General features: G+C 42.5%; 2 protein-coding genes across 2 annotated transcripts in view; both read right to left on the bottom strand.

The window, feature by feature from the left end:
- Positions 1-13,793, bottom strand: part of LOC111271867 (CD109 antigen) — a 52,467-nt gene extending 38,674 nt beyond the window's left edge. Inside the window, exons 1-7 of the mRNA XM_022852881.2 lie at positions 13,628-13,793; positions 13,200-13,311; positions 9,333-9,557; positions 8,341-8,559; positions 7,930-8,106; positions 6,307-6,495; positions 5,676-5,822 (exon numbers count right to left, since the gene is read on the bottom strand). Of these exons, the coding sequence (XP_022708616.2) occupies positions 5,676-5,822; positions 6,307-6,495; positions 7,930-8,106; positions 8,341-8,559; positions 9,333-9,557; positions 13,200-13,262 (1,020 nt within the window). The 5' untranslated portion in view covers positions 13,263-13,311; positions 13,628-13,793. The remainder of the gene's footprint in view (positions 1-5,675; positions 5,823-6,306; positions 6,496-7,929; positions 8,107-8,340; positions 8,560-9,332; positions 9,558-13,199; positions 13,312-13,627) is intronic.
- Positions 13,794-17,871: 4,078 nt separating this feature from the next.
- On the bottom strand, positions 17,872-21,560 carry LOC147751929 (uncharacterized). Its single transcript, XM_086973079.1, has 2 exons — positions 21,370-21,560; positions 17,872-18,177 (listed from the first exon to the last, which is right to left on the bottom strand). Exons 1-2 carry the CDS (start codon positions 21,558-21,560, stop codon positions 17,919-17,921), a joined length of 450 nt encoding a protein of 149 aa, XP_086829205.1. The 3' UTR covers positions 17,872-17,918.
- Between the last annotated feature and the right edge of the window lie 2,113 nt (positions 21,561-23,673).

Consider the following 23,673-nt stretch of genomic DNA (forward strand, 5'->3'; position numbering starts at 1 on the left):
GTTCCATGCCATAGCTAACAAGATATTGCGCGTAAATGAAGAAAACCGCTTTTCTTCTTTTTTCTTCGTTTCTAAAGACGTAAAGAAACGTCACTCGAAAAGCTTCGACTGCAGTTTTCTGTTGTCCAGATGATAACACTTTCGGTATAGGGTTTAAAGTTGAAGCTATCAATTTGGTGCGAAAGTGGCGCCAATTAGAAGCAAACTAAGTTCCATTAATGGCGCGGCTGCTGGAGTTAATGCCATACATAGCACGTATGATATATGTATATGCTCGTCAGTCAGAAACATCCTCTTATGACGTACACGGGGGGAGGGGGGTCTTAAGGAGGGAAGCTACCCCTCTGAAAACGGTTTTTGTAAGGTAGATATCGCTCGGAGTGAAGCTATCCTGCATGCCCGCCTCATGGACCCTAGAATGCCGGTCGACATGGTGACGAAATGCAGGGAGCACTTCCTTCAGTGCTGTGAGCATCGTTGCCGTACCATCGATTTGTTCATGGTCGTCCGACTGTCCTTCTATCCAGTCGTGTGAAAGAGTGTGTCTGTCTGTCTGTATTAGCGTTGGCATTGGATCGAATTTTACCTCTTCAGAGCTGCCGACCATTCATCTGACAAAATACGGAAAAAACAGCGTATGAGAAACAACGTTGACAGAGGACTCGTTGATACAGGGCGTTAACGCTAAACACACCTGTTAAGAGGAGTGTTCATATATTGTACGTACCACAGTTTTGGTCAGTCTTGTTCAAATGGAAAATCTTCACACAAATGACTCAGTCTCTCACAGCCGGTAATGGATTATGTGTATATGGTGGATTAGTGCATCAATCGTCACTTTGCTGTCCCCGCTGCTTCGATATTAGATGGTGACATATTTACACAATATTTGATTTAAATTTGGTCCTTTTTATTCATTTTCGAGAGAGGTACAAACCTTCCCATCAATACCATTTCTAGGTAACCAGAAGTTATAAGAAACCTATTTCTCAATGTGACCTCTCTATTGTTCAATGAGATCGATGAAAGGCTACAGGGTACCTCCAATCGACTAGCATGAATATAACATAAATTCACGTTCAATACAATAATTAAGCCACAAGAAAAACTAATATTGTTTTGACTAATTAGTGCGGCTTGTAGCCATCTGCCCGTTTCGGTAGGTATGAACGTTAAAAAAAATGGGCATTAACGACAAATGTAATAACTCAGTATGCATATTTACCCTTATAATCACCAGAAACGCTGTGCGTACACATACCTTACGCAAACGCACATACAGAGGTCAAGCTTATTTAGGTACGTTTAGGGCGCAATCTTCGCCTTTATGATATCTGTGTCCACTTATCTATAAATGACCCAATGCTATTTCGTGAGCAAGCACACACATAAACGCGGCCATGTATGATTAAAATAGGGTGCGTATGGGATCCACGAAAGGAATCCAGCATCTATGGCAAGGTCATGTAGACTCACGGTAGTTGCCAGTAGAATTTTTATTGCGATCCACAGTGTTGTTGAGTTCGAAAAAAGCCGACATAAGTGCCTCTTATGCCCACCGTCTACCTGCTTATAGTGATGCCGTTAGTAGTAAGTCCCGTTTACGTTTCCTTATGGCGGTAGTCATAAAGTAATATAAGGTTATTTCTAGATACGTGTGCACGTGGACAGGTAGAGTTGTTGACTGAGTGAGACGCTTCTTTGCTCGGGGATGGTTGAGTAAGTCGATCAGGGTTCAGGTGTCGGCAACGGTGTACAGCAGGGTTCACTCACTACCGTCTGCGTCTGTTTGCTGGTCGCCTTTCCACCCTTTCAGTTCAAGCAGGTAATGCTCCTACTAACTACTTTCACCCGTTGCCTTCCTCTCTCTCTCTCTCTCTCTCTCTCTCTCTCTCTCTCTCTATATATATATATATATATATATTTTCCTTTTTTTTTTACCTTGTTGCTAAACTTAAGGAGTAAGGAAAACAGCTTGGCGACACACTTGGGACTTCCGTGGGTTGAGGCGCAGCTTAGGCAAATGGCTGCAAGGGATGCATAAACAGGAAGGCATAACACTGAGGATTGTTCCCGACTCAAAACCTTGTGTGTAGTTTATGAATCCATGAAATAATAAATTTTGTCGACATGGGGTAGGTTATGGACCGAATAACGACGTCGCCCACTTGACCATTTCTTTTATTTCAGTGCTACTAATTGGTCAAAATAATTAGAAATTGAGTGACAGGTTGGCATATGCATACGATAGTTCGGTATTGAATATTAGCCTATTTTTACCTAGGTGTTTTCTGACGTACAGAAATATATAGAACTACTAAGAAATGGGAACTGAAAAGTTTTACATGGTACTACTGATCAAATCAACTTATATCATCAATAGGATCATATAAAGCTGGCTATCACGTCAGCCATTAGTGGGCTTTTGTAAATAACTTGTATGAGCAGTGATGACTTGTTATTGATGCCTCTTAGAAGTAAATGCTAAGACACTGAGCGGACAAAGTGAAGCCATGTAACAACCGGAACGAGTCTATTGCCTTAGATTTCTACTGTACTGTGTGGTTCAATCAATACTGTGGACCTATTCACCCCTATCTCATACTGCACTTTTTTTTTCATTCGAGCATTATTGGTATGGTACTTAGGGATTTCCATTGGCGCGCGACACTGCAATAGTGGCTTAGCAGAGAGGGATTATGTAGCCTGAAGAGTGGATATGTTATATCCAAGTCTGCTATTCTACATGTAGAATGTACTATACCGGAACTGTTGTTACTACTGCTGCTGTTGCTATAAGAAACTAGTGAGGAGCTTGTGAGTGACTGGCGGCTTAAGTAATGCCAGGAGGCGTTGGCTGGCCGAGGCTTTGAGGTAATCGCTGGTCTTTAAGTGGCAGCGGTAGTTAGGCAAGTGAGGAGATGGGGATTCAAAAGGATGCAATGAGAAGATTTGCTTTGAAAGCGATAACTCTAGTTTACAGGACAGGTGCAAGCTAAACCGTATACCAGTGTGTGTCCATATCGCTAGCATATATATGAGATAAGTAAATTTTTACTGATTCATTCACATTTATGGTTACTGCAATAGTGCCGCTTTCGTCGGCTTAGATAGTTTCACTCCAGATAAGTGAGAAAGCAGATGCTTAGCAGGTATTATGTAACCGACAGCCACCGACAGACGCTGAACGTAAACCGATTATTATGACTATTTTATCAGGCAATGTCCGAACAACAGGTAAGCAACATTGCAACTAGTTCGAATCAGCGCCACCCAGATAGAAAAGCTGCTTGGAGATTGTACCCCGCCTGCGTGATTAAATTCTGGAATTAAGGCTGAGCAAACTATTTAAATTATTCAAATATTATATATATATACTTTTGAAATGGCAAGTCGTCCAATTGTAAGTGATGATAGCACAGCATACTGCAGATCGAAATAAGCCTAAATGCTTTAGTTTTTAATCGACACTTTTACCCTGACTTGCTAGGGTTTGACATCAATTTACCACCACAGTCGCGCTAGGTCAATCTTATGGTTTATGGAGCTACCTTTTTGCGGTCATGACTACACCGATAGCAGCGTAGATATGCATAGACGTCGAAGACTCTGATGCTGACCCCTATGTGATTTTTTACTGCTATTCTCAGTTTAATTTGTTGTTTATGATATTACGTTTCCTCCCAACGTTGGTTCCCTCTAATTTTCCATTGTGTCTTACCACAAAAAAGAACGATGGAAGGAAGAAAAAATAGTACGGATTTAAGAAGTTTAGATAAGACATTTTACGATCAGTTTCTTCAATCAGGCCTGACTGAAGACCAACTGGGCTAATGCTGTCGTATGGGTTATCCGTAGTACTGTTGCTGGCGGCAAAAGAAGGATCCGACAATTTCTCTAACCTTTTTCTCTTGCTAACACGAAAGCAGAACAATGTTTAGAGATACTCTAAAGGGAATCTAGGTCTCTTTTGACGACTGCAGTGATGGCAGATGGCCGTGAGGGTGTCAGCTTAAAGCGCTTCTTAATGGCGAACGAGAAAAATGACTAAGACCGCATGGCGATTTCCCTCAGTCTGCCTGTCCACCATAGTGTCCTACTGCCTGCACCTTCTTCTCAATCATATCCCCGTTTTTTCTCGCAACTCAGTACATTTTCAGGATCTGTGTACGTAGTAGCGCCCCATAGTATTAACGGTATCCTTCTCTGCCTCACGACGTGTAAATACTTTTGTAGAGGAATCTACTGTCCCCAGGGTTTTCGCATCATGTTACAATGTGCAGATTGTGTGCCAACAGGAGAACCAATAGGACTCAGAACGAGTCCTTCTAGCCTCAACCATCTTGGCTTCGTCCTACACTGTTTGCCCTACACTTATGCAAGCGCACTCGAAACGGCGACGGCGCAATGGCGAGCTACCCTGCCAGCGGCAGCAACCCTCTTTGCTGTCTTCAGTTTTCTGAGTCTTTACTCCTCAGGAAATAGAGTTTTACTAGCTACTGGTGGAGGTAGCAGAAGTGGCAGGATTCGTTTCGTCCGAGCCAGCTAACCGCTCCAGTAAGCCGATATAACGGGCTGGCGGTACTTCGTTGGCTCCTGTTTGGGTCGAAATCTTTTTCGAAGTTTCTTTGGATAAACCGAGTCCTTCACATGGGATCAAAAAAAAAGGAGATTGTTGTCTTCTGTCTTAGCGCAGTGTTCGTTGTCGTTCTCTGTCTGTTATGATCTTCCATTTCCTCTGTTTTTTCCGTTTTTTTCCGCAGAGAGCGAACCCGGAGTCTGTATGTTATCCAAGGTGAACGGCGCTGTGGATGCCACATCCTTCTGTTCAAGTGGGGCGCTTCCTGTGCTTTCCTCATGGCTTGATTTCATCGGCGGGGTCTTGATGCCACCACCGGTTTTCTTCTGGTAATACAATAATCGCGTGTAACAAATATATGAGTACTTTGCTCTAGCAGAAACTAGATCCGTGGCGCTGTTCGCATCAATGAAAGAAATCCACTCAGTACGGCCGGACGAGTGAGCTGGCCTAACATTCAACCTCAACTATTGGTGTTGGTCTTTCTGCTACTGATGTGTGCTGGTACTGTGCATGACAATGTTCAGGGGGTGATCGAGGAAGGGGATGAGGGTCGGGAAACCGCTGGAGAGAAGGGATTCAAGCTTAAGGAAAGCGAAAGCAAGTGAAAGATAAAAAGAAACAGTGAGTGCGAAAAGCTAGTAGGGTGCACTAGATTTTGCTATGTTGCAAAAGCTAATCGGTCTCCAAGGCTTACAGTTGCAAAATCCATAAGACCATCACTCAGCATCAACCCCACTATGACAGCAAGGACAACGAAGCAAAAAGGAGGGCGGGGGAGGGAGACGAGGAAAGATCACACATCTCTGACAACTCTCGCCGAAAATATACTATCTATATGAAACTATATAACTTCGCACATCTACTCTATTCAACTGGAACATGTACCCTGCTTGAGTTGAATGATACAAAATCGTATGTGAATATATATACGAGTGCAGAGATTCTTGGAAAGACGTCAAGACTTTGTCATTTTATTCTTTCATCGCACTTCGTAAATCTACTAGATATGTTACACGAGTAAGTACAAGGGAAAAAAAAGAAACAGAAACAAAGAACTCAAAAAGTTCAATTGCCTGTATTAAAATTAACTTACCCTGCGCGTAGAAATCGGGTGATGGATGTATGTAGCGAGTACGTCAAGTGGTTGAGATGAAATCCCAACGATTGATCCGACATCGCCAAAAACGGTTAGATCGATAGTTGAACCGGAACGGTCTTTCGATTCACTGCGGATGCCCACCTGCCCCGTGAACATTTAATATGACAATGGATATGTACCTTAGTAAAATTTACGAGGGCCTTGCCTTTGCCAATCAGTATACTGCCGAAACTCGTACTGAGCAAATAAAAACAACCCTAGTATGATCCCAACTCACGTTAAAAAGCTTCAAATCATTAGCTGACCGTTGCTAGGGGCAAGAGCGCAGAAGAAACGGTTAGCCAAGGAGCACAATGGATAAAGCATGAGGAGCTATGGATGGAAGCTGGCAACGAAAAGTATGACCACATGTAGTAACTGGTTCTTTCTATTTCCTAATAGGATTAGTTCACCTATCTCCTGATATCGGCAGGTACGAATAGAGACATCTCCTGTAAGGCCGGAATGAAATTATCTCTAACGAAAACGTTTTGCACTAACCTATACTGATTCCTGCAATTATGCTAGCTACTTCAATATTGTTATAACAACGATTTATTCTGTTTATGACAACATAAGAGCTTACTTTGTTCATGGCAATTCCGTCAACAGGAAACTCAAGGCTGTCTGCAAGGAGTTTATCATCCGCTGTAAGATCATATACAATAATGACAGCCCTTGGAGCCATGTCCTTTGTTAGCGTGATCGCGAACGTTCGGATCGAGGATGTCATGGCTTCCACTCCCGACCTGATGATTACTCCCTTTGACATTACCTGTATTTGTTTCAAAAAAAAAAACAGACTTAGTTTATGTGTCTCGGGTCTCAAATGACTCGGATCTGTAATATGTGTCCTCAACATATACACAATCTGGGTCCACATCGTCGTCTTTGGGTGGCCAGTACTCTCCACAGGTAGGTTATATCATTTATAACACTAATAGGATGGTCATAATGATCCTTTTTCTTGTTGTAGAAACTTGACTCATGCATCGATTCTTAATTAAGCACGCATACATGTCTACAGAGAAATGGAGCAATAACACTATCGACAAAATGAAGTCAGCAACTGCTCTTTCTCGCCGCTGCTTAAGAAATCGACCCAGATCTAAGCCATTATCTGGCCCATGACATCATTTCTTTATTCAATGATGGGCGAATGTCGCTACTGAAATTGTTGTACTCTAATGGGCATGTACGATACGCAGCGATGTTACCGTTCCCTCTTTCAGAGTCTCGTCTACTATCAATAATTGTTGGCGGATACATCAAGTGATGATAACAAGGCTGTGTCACCAATGCGTGCGCACCCTACACAGTATTCATTACAACCGAATATAGTGTATGTAGATTAAGTATTTATCTAATAGGATAGCAATGCGGTTATTCCGCAAAGCGCTCGTCGTACATTATATATTGCCACGATGTCCCCGATCCACGCATCGTTTCTGGGTAGCGTAATCGAGTATAGTGAGCGAGCTTGGCCATTACGCTTTGCGCGAGATAGCAACGTCGGAACAAACAGTCGTCTTCCATTGGCATCCGTTTGTTAAATCTATGCGATGGCATTGCATAAAGGCATTGAATCGTTCGAGCCTTATGTGTACAGTAGCTTCATGTTATTAGATGAGATATAATACCCAGACTCTCATACGAGCATCGTATGTGTTTCTCTGCAGATGCATCTACATCAAGATCTAACGGTACCTATTGTTAAAATCGATGCACGGGACCCGACCCGGCCCGGCCCGGCCGTCAAGGTCATTGCGCACGATAGTAAACCATATGAGCGGACGCGTTAGGTACAAGCGGTTACGGTCGAAAGCGGGCACGGACCCAACATTCAGTATGTAGGATTGGAGGAGAGAAAGATAAGAGCTGAAAGCACTGAGCCAAAGCCTTCATTTTATGCTACCATTGAGATCGGTGTATGACACGAATGATTGTTCAAATTTTCACTATGTGACTTTGGTGCCAGAAGAATCCTTAAGGAAAGGGAGAGCTTCAGCTGTTTATATTTCAAGCGAATCCGTGATGGCTACGATGGCGTAAAAGGACGAGTAAGCTAGGAAGAATCGAATAGCCGATTTTGTGACAGCCTCTACTGCTGCTATAGCTGTCAACCGGGGGCAAACCGATGGCTACAGACGAGCGCCTTGGCGGAGTCACTGTGCCGTATTATGGTCATATAGTTGACTCAATTACTTACCAAATATTGGAACGACTCAACGTAGTAATTTGCTCGGACGTGGAAGATGATGAACTCGCCCACTTTAGCATTACGTGTGCTTGTCGATATTGAAAGATGGTGCGAATTCTCAGAAAACTCTGGAAGGAGCACTAGCTTCGCTCGTTCCGTCCCAAAGTACTCGTCGAAAAAGCGGGCCTGTAAAAAAAAGATCGCGCGGAGACGGAAAAACGAACGCCAATGAAGTGTGATTTTTTATGTTACTCAGTGGTTCTGTTCTGTTAGTGAGGCTTCATAGAAAAGCTAAAAATAATCAGATTACCAGAGATGTGATTAATTATTGTTTTAGCTTAGAGGCAACTTAGCTAAATTAACTTGATTTTGAAGCCCATTCCTGCACAGATCTAGCTTTTTTTCCTTCAGGGAACTTACTTCAAGGAAGATCGGCCGCGATGAGTTGGACCAGTTCGGAGTGACGTCAATTTGTACCTCCCAACGCGTGCCAGCCGTTGGCAGAATCCGAGGGTGTTGAAGTTTCGGCTGTGCGGCAAGACTAGGCACGAAGATGTTTACATTCAGATAGTGTGATACCGGACGTCCGCGGAACCACTCTAGCTCTACAGGAGTACCGTCCTGATAGCGCAACTCGATCTGAAATCGATATGGGACCGAACAAGAAAAAGATCTTCAACCAAGCACATACTTTCCATTCAACCAGGAAGCGCTTCAGCTATCTCAGTCTCTCCAGTCGGTGGAATACTGGTCGATCTACGGTAACGTCATCGGCTAGCCACGGAGGGTTGGTTGCAACAACTTTATTTCGCGTCCTGTCTTTACATACGGGCCGGTTGGCAAAAACAAAGACTATTTATACAGGACCAACAAATAATACCGTCAGTACTCCATACGATAATGCTACCTTTTAAATATAATTTGCTGTCTGTATTAACATTGAGCGAGTACAATTGAGCTATGGTTAAATAGCCTTCTCTCACAATTAAGTCCCTTATGAGTAACACACTATTTGTGGTATGTATCTCAAAAGATAGAAAGATGGTTGATCATGCGTGGCGATTAAGCTGAATCTGACGATCCGACATGGGTCAGCCACCTAAACATTTCAAAGAAACCTTGTTTGCCAAAAATATGTCAGATCGAAACATTTTTTCTCGACCCCTTAGGAATATGGATGCGATGTCATTATGACGTATATTTTTAAAACCCCTAATATTTGCTCTAATCACGTTAGATGTGCTAAGATGTATCTCGTCTAACTAGAATACACATCGATACGCCCAATGTAAGTCTTGTAAATTCATTCATCAATTTTAACTATGTAGCAAATTACATGTTTCTATACATGCCTATATTTGTGCATGAAAACTAAATTCTAATCTTCCCTAGTGATCAGTTGTGTTACTTACGTATGCACGAAATGGAAGGCCAGGTTTGAACACCTGTTTTGCAGGTCCTTCGAACCGAAGCGTGTATGATTTCCGAAAGATGAGCGACTCCGAGTAACCTTTGCGAATGAGCGATGTCCTTGCGTCCATCACCTTTGCCTTGACAACTAGTTTGAATCGCTGCACGTTTTTCGTCGACCGGAGGAGGTCGCTAACCGGAAACTCAAAATTCCATACTCCGTAGAACTGCAATAGATTACAGGGTTAGCGATTGAATTGGTGGGCGCACGAAAAAATAGGTCATGGGGGAATGCAGAGCCTGTGGGGCGTCGTTATCGATGATCGAGATGCAGATTAGGAGCATTCCGATCGCCTATAAGTTTACAGGCAAAAAAAGCCACTAGAGCGTCCTCTCGTAGAGCTCTAGTTTCGAACATAGGAGCATATCTCCTTGCTCTTACATCACCATTTTCACAAATAGCCTTTTCTTGAGACCTTATCCATGACACTAACACGGGGACTCACTAGTTTGTCGCCTTGAAGACGAAACCAATACAACAAAAATTAGGACTTAGAGGGAAATGACGCTATCTTGTTCACAGATACGGCAAGGTTTAAACAAAAGCACATACGTTTAAAGAATATATATAGAGTTCTTTTATTGCTGATACGATTTTTTGGAGTGAACCTAATTTGGCCAAGGTACAATTTTTTTTATGTGTCTTTAAGTCTACGCATATGCCCGTTGATATATGTAAAGAGGTTCAGGACATGCTTTAGCCACAAAAATGATTCACTACCAATTTCTATGATAGTATTTGGCGTTCCAGCCTTTTTGTTTTTGGCACCGCATGTCCTTTGGCTGGAATCTCTTGTTGGTCGACAGTGACCTAGGCACTTCAGTAGATTCTTAACAAACAACAGTGTTTATCTTGGCAAATGTCCAAGAAGAAATTGCATTTGAAATGGAGGAAGAGACGACGACGACGCAAAATACGAAGGAAGGACTTGTATTAAAAATTTCGGTGCGTTTTGTTCTGTGTTTACGGGAACTTAGTGACAAGCCGGCCTACGTAGTTGAAGAGGGTTAATTAACGTACCGAGCAGGAAATTTACCCGATTATATCGATGAAAAGATTTACGATTTCATATTAATTGAACCAGTTCAGATAGCTTCCAGAATGTATATCCTCGACATTGAATGCGCCATTACCTTGGCAATATATATGTCGGTCATTTGCGTACCATCGTCTATAGCAATCATACAAATGCAAAATCAGATACACCCCACGTATGAAGGTGAATGAGCTGCATACGTTCGTGATTGCACACTCATTGTTATTATTTTAATATAAATTCCTATTTCTGACATGATTGAGAAATCACTGAACAGTAACTTCGTCACAAATGTGTTAAAAACTTCATGAATGTATTGAGGCCCGTTTGGCTTATCTTATTTTACCTGTTCTCTGAATCGACAGTTGTATACTGACTTTCGCTTCAGGAGCGGACTAGTTGACATGAGCAACGATTGAATGAGATCAGAAAATGTCCTATATTAATGTTCTGAAAGTTGAAAAGGGTTCAAGGTCGTTTAATAGATATTACTTTATCTAATACTTGTAAGCGCGCGCTCTTTCATGGTGACACTACTGTTTACAGTAAGTCAAAAACGCGGTGGAAGCTATCATATGCCTGAATCTATATTTAATTGTTTGATTTTTTAGTTTGTCTCTATGACGCCGCTACCGCTAGTTGTTTTTCCAAACTATAGAGCGACATGATACAAATACAGATGTACAAACAACGGTCGAAGCGAACAAACAGCCACAGACAGGAAAGGCGATAATTTTAGTGGAAACCGAAAGCGTAAGCGTTACTTGTGGTGAGCCGCACGCGTATCCCATACCACATCACGCATCCTGTAAACTGCGGTATGTTTGTGCGCTGTGACGGCTAGGGTTTTGAACATCTGCGCGACTGGTCTGTCTGGCCACGGCTATAGTTGCCATCCCCGTTCCTGCTGCTGCCTGCACTATTTCGCCTTTGTTGTGTGCGCGAAGTTGACGGAAAGTGCGTCGAACAGCAAGATGTGTCCGTCTGTATCTTCCCGTGACGATGTAACACTCTTTCTTAGGAATGCACTCACTCAATCCGTGTGGGGGTGCGGGGAATGATACCGTCGACTATTCGTTTAGAGCTTCATGGGTCGTACGTGGCGAGAAGAAGACACCTCATTTGGCAGCACGAGACCTGTCATGATGGCAAGTGGTACATTTGACGGTAGCTATTTCATAGTGGGAGCAGTATAAATGGCATAGTTCTTATCTTTCAGACATACCGAACGTTGATCATCGCTCTAAGTTCAAAGTTCTGTGCTCTTCGCAGTGACTCGGATTGCCTGGGATGCGTCGTGGTCCATGGTGAGACCCAGCGACACATCTACTACTGGCATATGCTAACTTCCCGAAAGTAAGTGTGCGAAATATTAACTTGTCAAAGAAATCGTGATAAAATCACAACAGCCTACTCGTGGTTTTATTGTTTAGTTGTTGTGGAAGCGATTCGAACGTCAAAACTTTTGGAATCAGACTTGATATGCTGCGACTACAGCCGAAATCAACATGGTGCCTACCCACAGTTGGTAAGCACTAGATAACTAACTCTTACAATCAGTTTCGCTGCTATTGGTATCGAGTTCAAGAAATTTTGAGTTTTTAGTACTGAATGCATATAATTATATAGGCAAAGCCGACCTAACATCGTATCGACTGGTTTTTATTTTAAGCATTGTATAATACCATATATATATATTGGTATAATATGATGACAGGTTACAACTTATTTTTTTCATCTGCAGCAGTAAATAAGCCGATGAAACGTCAGCTGATGGTGACGATGGCCGATGCCATCGACACGACTAAATGTTGATCGACTAAGTATCGACAAGGCACCCATAGCGGGCTCCGAAAACTCTTTTCTTTACCTTCTACATTTCGACTACTTTAACGTGCCGAGGCCCGATATGATCTGATTTTGTGGGTGTATATAGATGAAGACTATGCGCATAACACGTAAATACGCTATTTGTACTCTGTACAGAGAGGCACATTCGGGGCATCGCTAGCCTCGCTGACGGCCGACGGCTGCAGCCGTCGAAACGTGTTATGTAGTTGAAAATGTGGGTAGACTGCCGCTAGAGAGGAGGCTTTTACCCGCTGGGGGGGCAACGGGAAGAGGAACGCGGGTAGCAGTAAGTTTAACAACATTTTCAGCAGGACCTTTTGCTGCGTAATAGTATCGAGAATCTATTAGTCAGAGCAGAGCAGAACACGATAGATCATGTAGACGTAAACCAGTTATATCATAAGACTATATATGGATGGAAACAATGGAAGGATCTCAGTAAAATACACCAGATATTAGGTGAAGTAAAAACATTTGCTTGAGTATGTTCGCTTAGACGATTTCAAGCGTTACAAACCGATCTGAGCTAAAGGCGGACACGCTGAATTTCATTTACTGCGTGTAACTTAGTGATAACTCGGAGCATCGACGTTGTCGGATCTCCCAAAATTCCAGAGGACGTAGGAGACAGAAGCACAAAAGATTCGTAGAATGTTACGGACAGCCGTTTTGTAACTGTTTCTGAAGCTGACCAATGTAACTTAACTTGTTCGATGACTCTGATCTTCAATGCTGAAGGGTGCTAATCTTAAACAATGGCATATTCTAAAGCATTACCTGGATTCAAATATTCATCCTTATCGTGAAAACACTATCTCAAAAACAGTTTTAAATAATACTGGATACTACTATAGAATAACAGTAGCTGTACTCAAAAAGTCGTTGTAGTAGTAGTATAGAAGCAGAATAGAATCGACTTACCGAGTCAAGACTCATTTCGTAGCCTTTACTCTCTCTGTTATCCTCTTTTGTAACGGCTTCCATAACAGCGATAACGGAAATGTTTCCACCCACCGGAGCACCGCTCGAATAACTATACAACAACAGAAACATAAAGAGTACCTAAGTCAAACGGTTAGCTTTCATGACTTCAGTCGATCAACGCAGCAACGTTACTTTTTAGGAAAAAAAATCGCTTTTTTTTTTTTCAGTTTTCGCTGATCGTCGCCGAGCTTGAAAGAAAATGCTTCGAATACGTCATATTTGACTAAAACATACTCCAGACATATCGTGGAAACCCTATTCTTGTGATACGTTTTATGTTATACCGACATAGATTCAAATTCTACGTATTAATAATATATATAATACGTAACAATAAATAACAAAAAATATATAAGGATACTTACTTGGCATATACAGTACCACGGAGAAACTGTGCTGACGAAATGATGAAAGATGGGCTGTGCACTTGTACCTCAAAGGGCGGAGGATCTGAAGATAATAAAAGGGGATGTTTATTAAAAGATTCTGTTAAAAGATTGCGTTTAGCAATGCGACTCTGATAGTTTCGCCTGAAAAAGGTAAGCGCGTACAGTTAAGTGGGGGGTGGAAATAAGTACGCTATTGGTCATTTGTAAAAAAATGTAAAAAGATTCATGATGATGATGATGGACTGTTCATATTTATGTTTGCGTACTTGACAATGGTAGCACCGAAGTACATACGGCATAGGCCCGCAAATACTCAGAATCTATTCATGTATTTTCACAATTTGCTCGCAATACTCATGCATCCGTACACACACAGTTCCTTATTTCTACTGGCCTCTTCGCAGGCAACCGCAACTTTGTCCTTCATGACACCTTGGCAAAACGTGTCCACTGGAGTGGGCTTTTCAGGTTGCCAAAGTGATTCACCTGAGCCCAAAGTGAACGCCAATTGCCCGTCAAGTGGCCAAAAGCTCATTGCGGAACGTACATATAGTTACATTGGTGTGGCTCATAAGACACCTGTGTTACGCACATTTTCATCTATCGCACATAGCTTAGGTCTTGTTCCTATTTTGGCTTTAGTTGCTAGCACAGTAGGATACAACAACGCGTATATCAATATTTGACTAAATAGGAATAGATGTATAGGTCCATATTTCCAGCAGCTCCAGAGACCAGAAGTAGTTCAGGGCTCTGAATAATCCTTTAGAAACGCTTGTCCGATAGTACGCATTCTAATAGTTATTATTAGCAGATTTTTCTGCATTTAAATATCTATTTCCACCTCTTTGCTGCCCTTTATCATGTACGATAGTAATTGCATTTAATAATGTTATTAATGGACTTACAATATTCCTTCACATAAAAATGTTCATCATGAGAGTAGCCATTTGCTTTGACGCGTATCGTCCACCGGCCAAGTTGAGGTAACTCGCTCAATGGATACTCGAGCCCTAGCCAGCCTGACACACTGCGCCGGGATGACCAGCGCTTCATTTCGAAACCAGATGGATTGATCATAATGATATCGAGCGCTTCCTGATATGCCGTGAACTCCGTTGTCACAGGAATCACCCGAAATTTTACTTTGTACACACGAGAATAGGCCAAAAAGAAACAATTTTGCAGTCAGCTAATTTTCGTCACATCATCAACGTTTTGGTTGGATAGGGCATTGAGCGGTAACTGCAGGGTACCTATTGTGTTTGTAAGTGTATTACATTATATCAAAGAAAGACGAGCAGCAGCACCTTATAAGAAAGAAGAAGCTCAAGCCTGCGTAATATCTAAATCTATTTTTTAATGTTTTTTTTTTGCCAAAATCTCCTGTATATAATTGATTTAAACGTACTGTGATATCCATGAACTATTACGCAATATATTATAACCTTAGAACGAATGCCGAAAATTCGAATCGGTACTACATACCAGTTTGACCTTGTCTGTAAAGCGGCCGATCAATTTGTACGATGATAGTCAATGATCGCTGAAGAAGACTGAGATTCGTCTCGTTACTAAACGCCACGCCTCCATTGAAGTCGTTTATAGCGCCTTCGACTTGCAGCCGATAGTGGCCAGGCAAGAGGTTTGTGGGTAACTGCTTATGCAGATCGACCGTCGTTCGATGAAATTCATATGAAAACATGGAAAATAAAAATACTGTTAGAAGAAGGCTATGAAAAATCTCTGACTTAAACTTTCGTATTAAATTTCTGTTAGCTGGGATGTTGGATAATTTTAAGATATCTGATTCATTTGATCTAGCTAAGCTGACGTAAGGCATGTAAAGTATAATTCGTCGCTTCTATTCATGTTTGATGATGGGTACCGTATCGTAAGGGGTAACACTTTCAACCAGTAGCGATTGCTACAGGTTTAACTGGTGCTACCATTTAGATATGTAGCAGTGGTATTACATATATATATATATATATATATATGTACAATTCATGGCAGAAATGGATGACGTCAAATGAGAAGGTCAAATGAAACCTCTAATAACCACAAAGATGTTAGACAAGTGGTAGAAACTTGCAACGTAGTACTCCCTCTACCGACTGGTCTAGCTGACACTGATGCCATCACCTATTGAAGTCTGTCTTTGTCTATTGTATGATGAAATAGGTTGGATAAGAACCTTAGCAGTGAAGCGGAGAACTGACTTGTGGCCCATACACTGACACAATTTAGACTGGCAGGTTATCCGGAATCTCAGAAAAGGCCCGAATAGATTGTGATTTGTTCAGGACAGCATGTCCTTAGTTGAGAAGCACTGTACCTTTTTCTATAACAATAAGATGCAGTATATTCAGATATTATAGAGTATACGTTCTATATGAAACTCTGTCGTAATTTCTTTAAAGTGAATCAGTGTTTTACGGTGATGATGGCGGCTCACTCATGGTTCGGTTACCTCTGTCAATTGCATAGAAGTCGACATAGATGTTTGAAATCATACCCGTTTCCATTTCGTAAGTTAATGCCCGTTCAAATGCGCTAATACTGTTTCTGTTACTGCTTGTAACTGCTTGACGATTAAACATTGGCTTGTATAACTGCAGACAAGCAATGCCACACTGCAACAATGCGTTGATTTAGCACCATTGTGAGGGACAATTAGCTGCAGATTGGCAAGAACAGACACCATTGAATTCAGTGCAATTTTGCCCTCAGTGGGCGACTGACGAACACACATTGACGAATGTAATTAGAAAATTGCGCCTCAGGCGAGTCCGGCCACGGTTTAGAAAGGTTCCGCAATACGACCGGACTCACCGCAGGACCTATCCCTTTTGACTTGCTCCGTACCCCGTTACTGGCTTCCTAGAAAGCTTCTAAAAGGCATTTTCCATTTCACCTCTTCCCATTGCAGCGTCTACACAACATGTTCAAGGACTTGCTGCGGGCAAATCATTGATCTCTGTTCATAGAGAACATTCCTTTCCCGCTTCTAACCGAAGTAACCCGCTTCGGAGCCTGCGCACTTTCTAAACAGCAGGACACAATGCTCCTTTGCTATATGAGGCCACGTAGACTTCGTCGCATAATGGTGCTGCCCCGTTTCTCTCACTGTTTCTGACGCTTGCAAGATAGTCGGAAATTATTTTGCGCAAGCTTCTTACCTTTGCTGCGGTAAAGAAAACCTCGTTTTGATACGCGTTACGTGCGCAGGTAACGCAATGGCACGGGGATAACCTTCTATGAGCGCAGCAAGAGGACAAGTCGGAGCGAACCAGAACGGCGCGTCAAGCTGTTAGTATCGCTCTATGTGACAGTCGTTGACGGCCTGTTCTTCATCTAAATATAAATGTAACTGTGCCCGCCTTCATCACTAGTTAGCATCTTCTAAGAATATTATGGTGACAGTAAGAGTGATGACCTCACTCTGTTCGTCCGGCGTGTCTCCACTTGCAATAAGGGCTGGAGATCACACAAACATCGGGCTGATTCGAAAAGAGAAGACTATGAAAGATATGAAGAAGGTTAGTTCTAGGAATGGAGTCCTACGGTTGAATTTTACATTGCCTCGTCTGGTGGTAGTTGATGTCCAGTACCTCTGTCCTGAGAAGGAGATACGCACTCAACGAATTGCGGTATTACGGCAACGACAAAATAGGAATTATCATTACTAATCATTGCATCGAACAAGTACCCAATTCGGCCGCTGTGCCGCATGTGGGAGTAATGGCCTCTCAGACGCTCGATCTTCGTTAACGACGCTTTACCGACAGAAGTAAAAAATTTGCCAATGATCAGCGTCTTGTATAACGATAAAATGATGTTATGTAGCAGAGATGCAGTGATAAGTTCTTTAATTAGATGGATAGGGAACGAAATGTGTTTATAGAGCGTAGAGAGTTTAATGGCTTTGCATGTGTATAAACTGTAAAACGATCTTTCCGTTCGACCGACTATCACGGGGCATATAGCGGTTGATATAATCAGTTTCTAATAACAATATGATGGTCAATCGAGTAGAAAAATCGACAAAGGCCACGGAAATTTGGGTCATTAATGCCTTGCGTACGATGTGTATAAGAGAGAATATCGGAAGATTGCCAAAAAGAGATTATGACGCCTTAATTCATGGCTAGAAAATCGACATTTTTATTGGACAGTGACGATGCTGGTGTAATGGTAAGTAAGTACGTATGTACACACATGTGAACTTTTTTCCATCAATTAGATAAAGTTTAAGTTGTATTATTCACAACGACTGGTTACACTGTACAGATAGCACACACATATAATACTGCATGCAAAAAGTTACTGTTCTGCTCACGGTGAAGGTGATTAGTTCGGGTACACCTTCGGATGCAACTTCCTTCTCAATTTTGGCAATTTCGACCCCGTCGCGATGAACGGTGGCTGTAACAATGACGGGTCGGGCAAGCTGGAACAGCGACACTAAGAAGCGGTATGGCTGACCTTGTCGGATGTAGCGTGGACAGAGCACAAGATGAGTGCTGAAATAGAACAGCAGCATATCCCTTTTACAATAGTGATACGTAAAATCTCAGCTTAGATTAGCAAATGCTCGTTGAAGACACTGCCTCGGCCCTCCCGATATGCCGTTAGGCAAGGCATTCACTTAATAGATGCTCTGATCTACGTAATCAACAAGTAGTTCGTCGATCTGATCACCCGATAAAGACATACGATCATTGTTAGAAAAGAGTGACTTGAGTAATAAGACGAATGAGTTATTCTTTAGGTTTCTGTTAACGTAGCAGCCCTACTGATCTACAATGGAGATTTTTTACTGGGGACATGTCTATTTTTTTTTTAGTAGTATTTTAGTGGTATTTACCAGTCAACGTATTAAATAAAATAGTTATCTACTAGAGTTAAGTCTTATAATAATAGTACCATATAGTTCTGTGATCACCATGAGATATCTTAGCGCCATCTACCGGAAAATCGTTAAATGTAAGCCGATCCAAAAATTTGCTTATCCGCCATGCTTTAGTCCGTGATTGATTGTTTTCGTTTGTCGCCAGTAACATATCTATAGATCATGCTCTTCCCTATTACCAGACGCAGATGTAAATCTCGATTCGCAATTGAAATTGCAAATCACTATCTAAAGTGCATTATCGGCTGTTATCGTTCTCCGTGTGTATCTGCATGCGGTATGCTAGTCAATAGCTATCTCCTCGGTTGTGGAGCCCTCTGGTCCATGTCCGCGTTCAACTGTGGCGCTCTATTGAGTATTCCATCTCATTGATGCCGTTTGAAATTGGCGGGCAGTCGTATCAGCAGAAACAACAGCATTTTGTGCACGTGCCAACATCCGTTTTAGGTGCTTTGAAATAGGCAACGATTGCATTGGTGGTAAAGATCTCCTCGAGTAAGACTCATTCAAAAAGAACTGACAGAATACTTTTTCGGAATGACGCGTAGCGGAGCAGCGAGACTGCTGACGATGTCCACGTGTGCTGGAGAAAGGATGAGTGGAGAAACAGAAGGAGGTTTGAGAGGTACAAGGGAACTTGAAAGGGGAAGACAGGTGCGAGGGGACAAAGGAGGCGGCGGTAATGCTTGCTTTCATGGCCGTCCACATGTCATAAATCCAACCAATTCCTGCTCGCAATAAAGGGACTAATCACTAACAGACAACGAACGGTTTTGTCAGGCTCAATTGAAGTAGGAGGCATCTACTTCTGCCCCTCAAAGGCCTCCAAGTTCTCTTCGATCTTCTACTTTAGGTGAAGTTAACCAGCCAGCGAAAAGTAGTTCGTTTCAGTACCTGTCTTTGAGAAAGACCGACGGCCGCCACTGGCTGGTGAGTCGATAAATAAACACTGAACGTGAGAGAAGCAGCCGCGAAGCGATACCAGAATCACAGCGGAAGCAGAAGGTAAGAAGTCGAAGGCAAAGCAACGGCCGCAACGATGATCTGTCTGAACAGTTCCACACCATGACGCTATTGACTTGGCAGCGCAGATGTGTGTCATTTGCATTAAGTAAAGGTTACGGACCATAGAAGCTGGCTTTGAGCTTTAGGGAACAGCGGACGCGTCTATGAAAGCCTAAACAAGGTCGGGTATTGACATTGCCTTTCATCAACGTGGTAGTCTATTGACGTGTCTTGTCTCTACAGGAACCAGCAATCTATTGCCATAAGTTACTTGACGCCGGTCGACCAAGCAGATCGACCTATGTTGAGGTTATTATCGAGTGTTATTTTGGATAATAAATAAAATGTGAAATATAAACGCTTTTTAATTTTATCAAACATTTGCTATGACAGTTTAGGTTTAACATAGTTCACATCAAATGGCACAGGACCCGAGGTTCGATAGCATATGAAACATTTATTAGGAGTGATCACAGTATGTCGTTCCTAACCCCATAATAATCGAGGGTCGGTCAATATCAGTTGACTGCTTCCCGTAATCCAAATGAGGAAATATAATTGGAATCGTTTATCGATTTATCTGTAAACAAATTTCTGTTTTTAGCCTGGCGATGCTATTATGGGTGCATCCGTTTTATGGCGCTCATATAAAAAATAATGCCACTTAAAACAAATACCTCATACGAGTGTCAGATGCGTCGACCAGATGAAGTTAACTAAAAGCCGCGGTGCTGAATGCTGACCATTTTGATGTTCTAGCGGTTTCACGATATTGCATATTACATTGATGCATTGCCATATCAAAACCTGAATGTTTACTCTAAGTATTAAGCAGCATAGAAAGTATCTAGTCGTTCGTGTTGAACGTCGAAGTACGCCGGGCGACCTTAGGAGAAGCAACGACCGGAATTTTCGTCCAGGTACAGAGGACGAAATCTTTCTGTTTTCATGCTGTTTACACAAAAGCTGTTCCATCCCTCCGACCCTATCGAGTCCTGAAGTTCGTTTATGATTGTTGTCGACAAATGGCAGTGGGCAAAAGTTCACCTTCTCCGTTTCTTATCTTAAACACCTGGCCCTTCGCCCACAACCGCCGACCAGGTCCCAACTACAGTCTCACAAAATGCATCCGCTGAGTCAAAGGAAACCTTCAGGGCAATATCTTTGGGGTAACTCTGATAACGCCAGAGTTCTTAGGTGTATAGTGTTTTAAGGAGTTTAATCGCCGTCTTCCTGGTCGAGCTTGCTAGCTGAGAAGTCGACTGGTTAGCTTAGCGGGTGAACTCATTGTAACACTGTGCAGAACCTCCTATCAGCATTCTCGTTTTTATGTCCTATAGGCTGGTACAATAGCAGAAATGACCGTTGTCCCATTACAACAGTAGTGCACACACTTGTGTAAATTATATACTTTAGTTCGTCGTAACACATACAAATACAAACTATATGTTACTAAAAGGTGAGTCAAATTTGGGAAGTAATTTCGGGATTGTCAATTTTACCGCAGGTAAGGAGACCCGTTCTGAGTTAGTCACGTTGAGCAAATGAGTACTTGAGCTAACAACGTCTACTCTGTTCTGAATCGTTTCTCAGTTAGGAGAGTGTTTGTTACATTTGAGAGAAACCAGCAAGAGTTTACTAGTCAGCATACCAAGTAGCAGTAGTGACAACGAGACACCTAGCTAGACAAACTTTTTAATATTCCATTATATGGCGTCCAGTTTCCATTTTAGCATTTGTACTAACAGGCCTAGGATTGGCAAATAAATTATGGCCTCTAGAGTTGACAGATACTTACGGATTGGCATGATAAGGCTGGTAATCGGCGTGTGTGACGGACCAATGCGCGAACGCATTTTGGGATGTCCAGGAGACTGTTAGGAGTATCGTGGTTAACGAGGTTGTGAGGAGGCTGGCGGCGAACAGAAGGAGGATCGGCCGGGCCCGCCCCGGAACCTCGTAGAGTAGGGATATCAGAGGCTGCCGCATCACCCCCAAGGGGAGGAACCCCCGTTAATGGAATTCCTACAGAGAAATAAAAAAGCAAGTTGTGCATCATTTCTGAGTTATATACGCACATGAAAGCACTATTCGAATGTTAGTTTCCTATTACTTCCAGTTTTAGCAATGGCTGTGTAATATTGCTACAAAAAAGCTATAGAATCGAGTAAAATCTCATATTTTAAGGCTGCTGCCGCTGTATTCCAGGCAAAATGGTTCCTTAGAAATGACCAAGCTACACGGATGTTTGAACAATAACAACAGCGCTTGGCTCTTCCAGAACACCTAGAACTTCACTAATATTTATCGTTGGCACGCTTACTGACAATTAAACGCCACGTAAAGTGTATGTGAACTAAACTTCTAGCTATTGCGTGTAACTTAGTTAATAAGGTACACAGGGTATTAGTAGTGACATCTTCTTATTAAAGACCTGTTAACGCGTAGTTGTTCCGAAGAGAACTTTCTGTAAATATTTTTACTGTAAAGACATATTTTCATAGGAAAGTATTTTTGAATAGAAAGAAATGACGCAACACACTCAGAAAGTAAGGTTTAATCGCAGGTCAAACATTAATTCAGGTCCTATACGGTCAAATGACATTTTGGACTCTCTGTTCCTTTATTGAGTATCTGCATTTCACAAATATTCTTTGGTAACGTTATCCGCATAGGTGTATTTTCACATTTTTAGCGGAGCTGCTTTTCAGTCGAATGACTATATTTTTACCTATTGCATAATTGGGAAGCCCGAAAACATCCTTCACTACTTCGCTGTTTCTTGTCTTAGCACCACCGCGTCTCGACGGCCCTTCATAAAGCCTTTTGCCCTACGTTCCATGCCCTTTCATCGGATGGGCATTATTCATCACATTTTGTATTGATAACTGACTGCAAACCTTTTCTTGTGGCGATCGACTTTTAGAGTTAACGAGCCCTCTTTTTTTCAAGACCTATTCTCAAGCTACTGTAGCCTCTTTGCACTTATCTTTATATGCAAAATCAGCACGATGAGATAGATGCAGAATGCGAACACTGACTCCAAAGCTCCAGCCAGCTGAAACACTAACACAAAAAGGAATGCCTCTAAAGACGAAACGGATGGCAGAGCATTAAGACTGTTTAAGGGACGTACGAAGGCAGACTTAGAAATTCACAATTTTTATCTTGAAGGGCTTGTCAAGTGACGCGCTATTGCACGTCCCGATGTTGCCAGTAGCAGAAACCTATAGCCACCAATCGGCACTAGCAGAACCGTTTCCCGCAAGTCACTAGTCGTTAGCGCAAATAGCTGCCTTCAAGAATAACGGACTTCTCTTCAAACAACCCAGTGGCCTCAAAAACAATCCCACTAATAACCTCTGCGGGTAGCTCGTTGCTGCGGCTTCGATCATTTACGCGAGGAACAATGAGAACTTAACTGCGCAAACGGCCGCGACGAAAACCATAGTCAAAACCGGCAGCCAACGGATGAGGCGGACATGAGCCAGCCAAAAGCCGAACCCGCGCCGTTGCAAGATGGGACAAAAGAGACGAACGTGTTATCGCAATCTCACTTTAATTGCATTAAACATCGTCTGGGCTATGGGCTGCCTTTGCTCTTGCTAGTGGCTGTAGTCGTTATGTTAACGGCAGCGACAGCAGAAGCAGCAGTAGTAGTAGCAATAGTGGTCGTGGATTCCTGGGTCCACTTAGAATCGGAAAAGGGTTGGTGAGACCGTCATACGCGGCGCCACGGATAGGTCTACCACGAGCTGGGTGCGGGACCACAATAGGATTAGAGGCCAGTAGAAATAGGGAGTTGGCGACGCGCAGCGTCGTGCTGTGCAATTTGAATTTCAAACCCGTGCCCTCATCTTGTAGGACCCGAAAACCGGATGAGGAACCAAGATCTCCGAGCCGCGAAGATGACTTCTGCCATTCTCTTGTAAGCCAGCAAACGACTATACCGATGTCTCACTCGCTCCATGTTATCCTCGGCTCACGCTGCTCTCTCCTTCGCCTTTCCTTTTTTTGAAGATGATGGTTGCCTCGAGAATTTTTCACTATTCCACACTTTTTGCCTACGGTTTGTGCAGAGCTGACTGGGGCTTGACTTGCC

This window comes from Varroa jacobsoni, unplaced genomic scaffold (assembly GCF_002532875.2).
Source record: "Varroa jacobsoni isolate VJ856 unplaced genomic scaffold, vjacob_1.0 contig01183, whole genome shotgun sequence".
NCBI classification, from domain to species: domain Eukaryota; kingdom Metazoa; phylum Arthropoda; class Arachnida; order Mesostigmata; family Varroidae; genus Varroa; species Varroa jacobsoni.

What these genes read in the sequence shown, in the direction of transcription:
- LOC147751929 (XM_086973079.1), bottom strand. Translation starts at nt 21,560, where the DNA reads ATGCGGCAGCCTCTGATATCCCTACTCTACGAGGTTCCGGGGCGGGCC. An exon ending in CAGCCTTATCATGCCAATCC is followed by an intron (nt 18,178 to 21,369) that starts GTAAGTATCTGT and finishes GTTCTATTTCAG; the next exon opens with CACTCATCTTGTGCTCTGTC.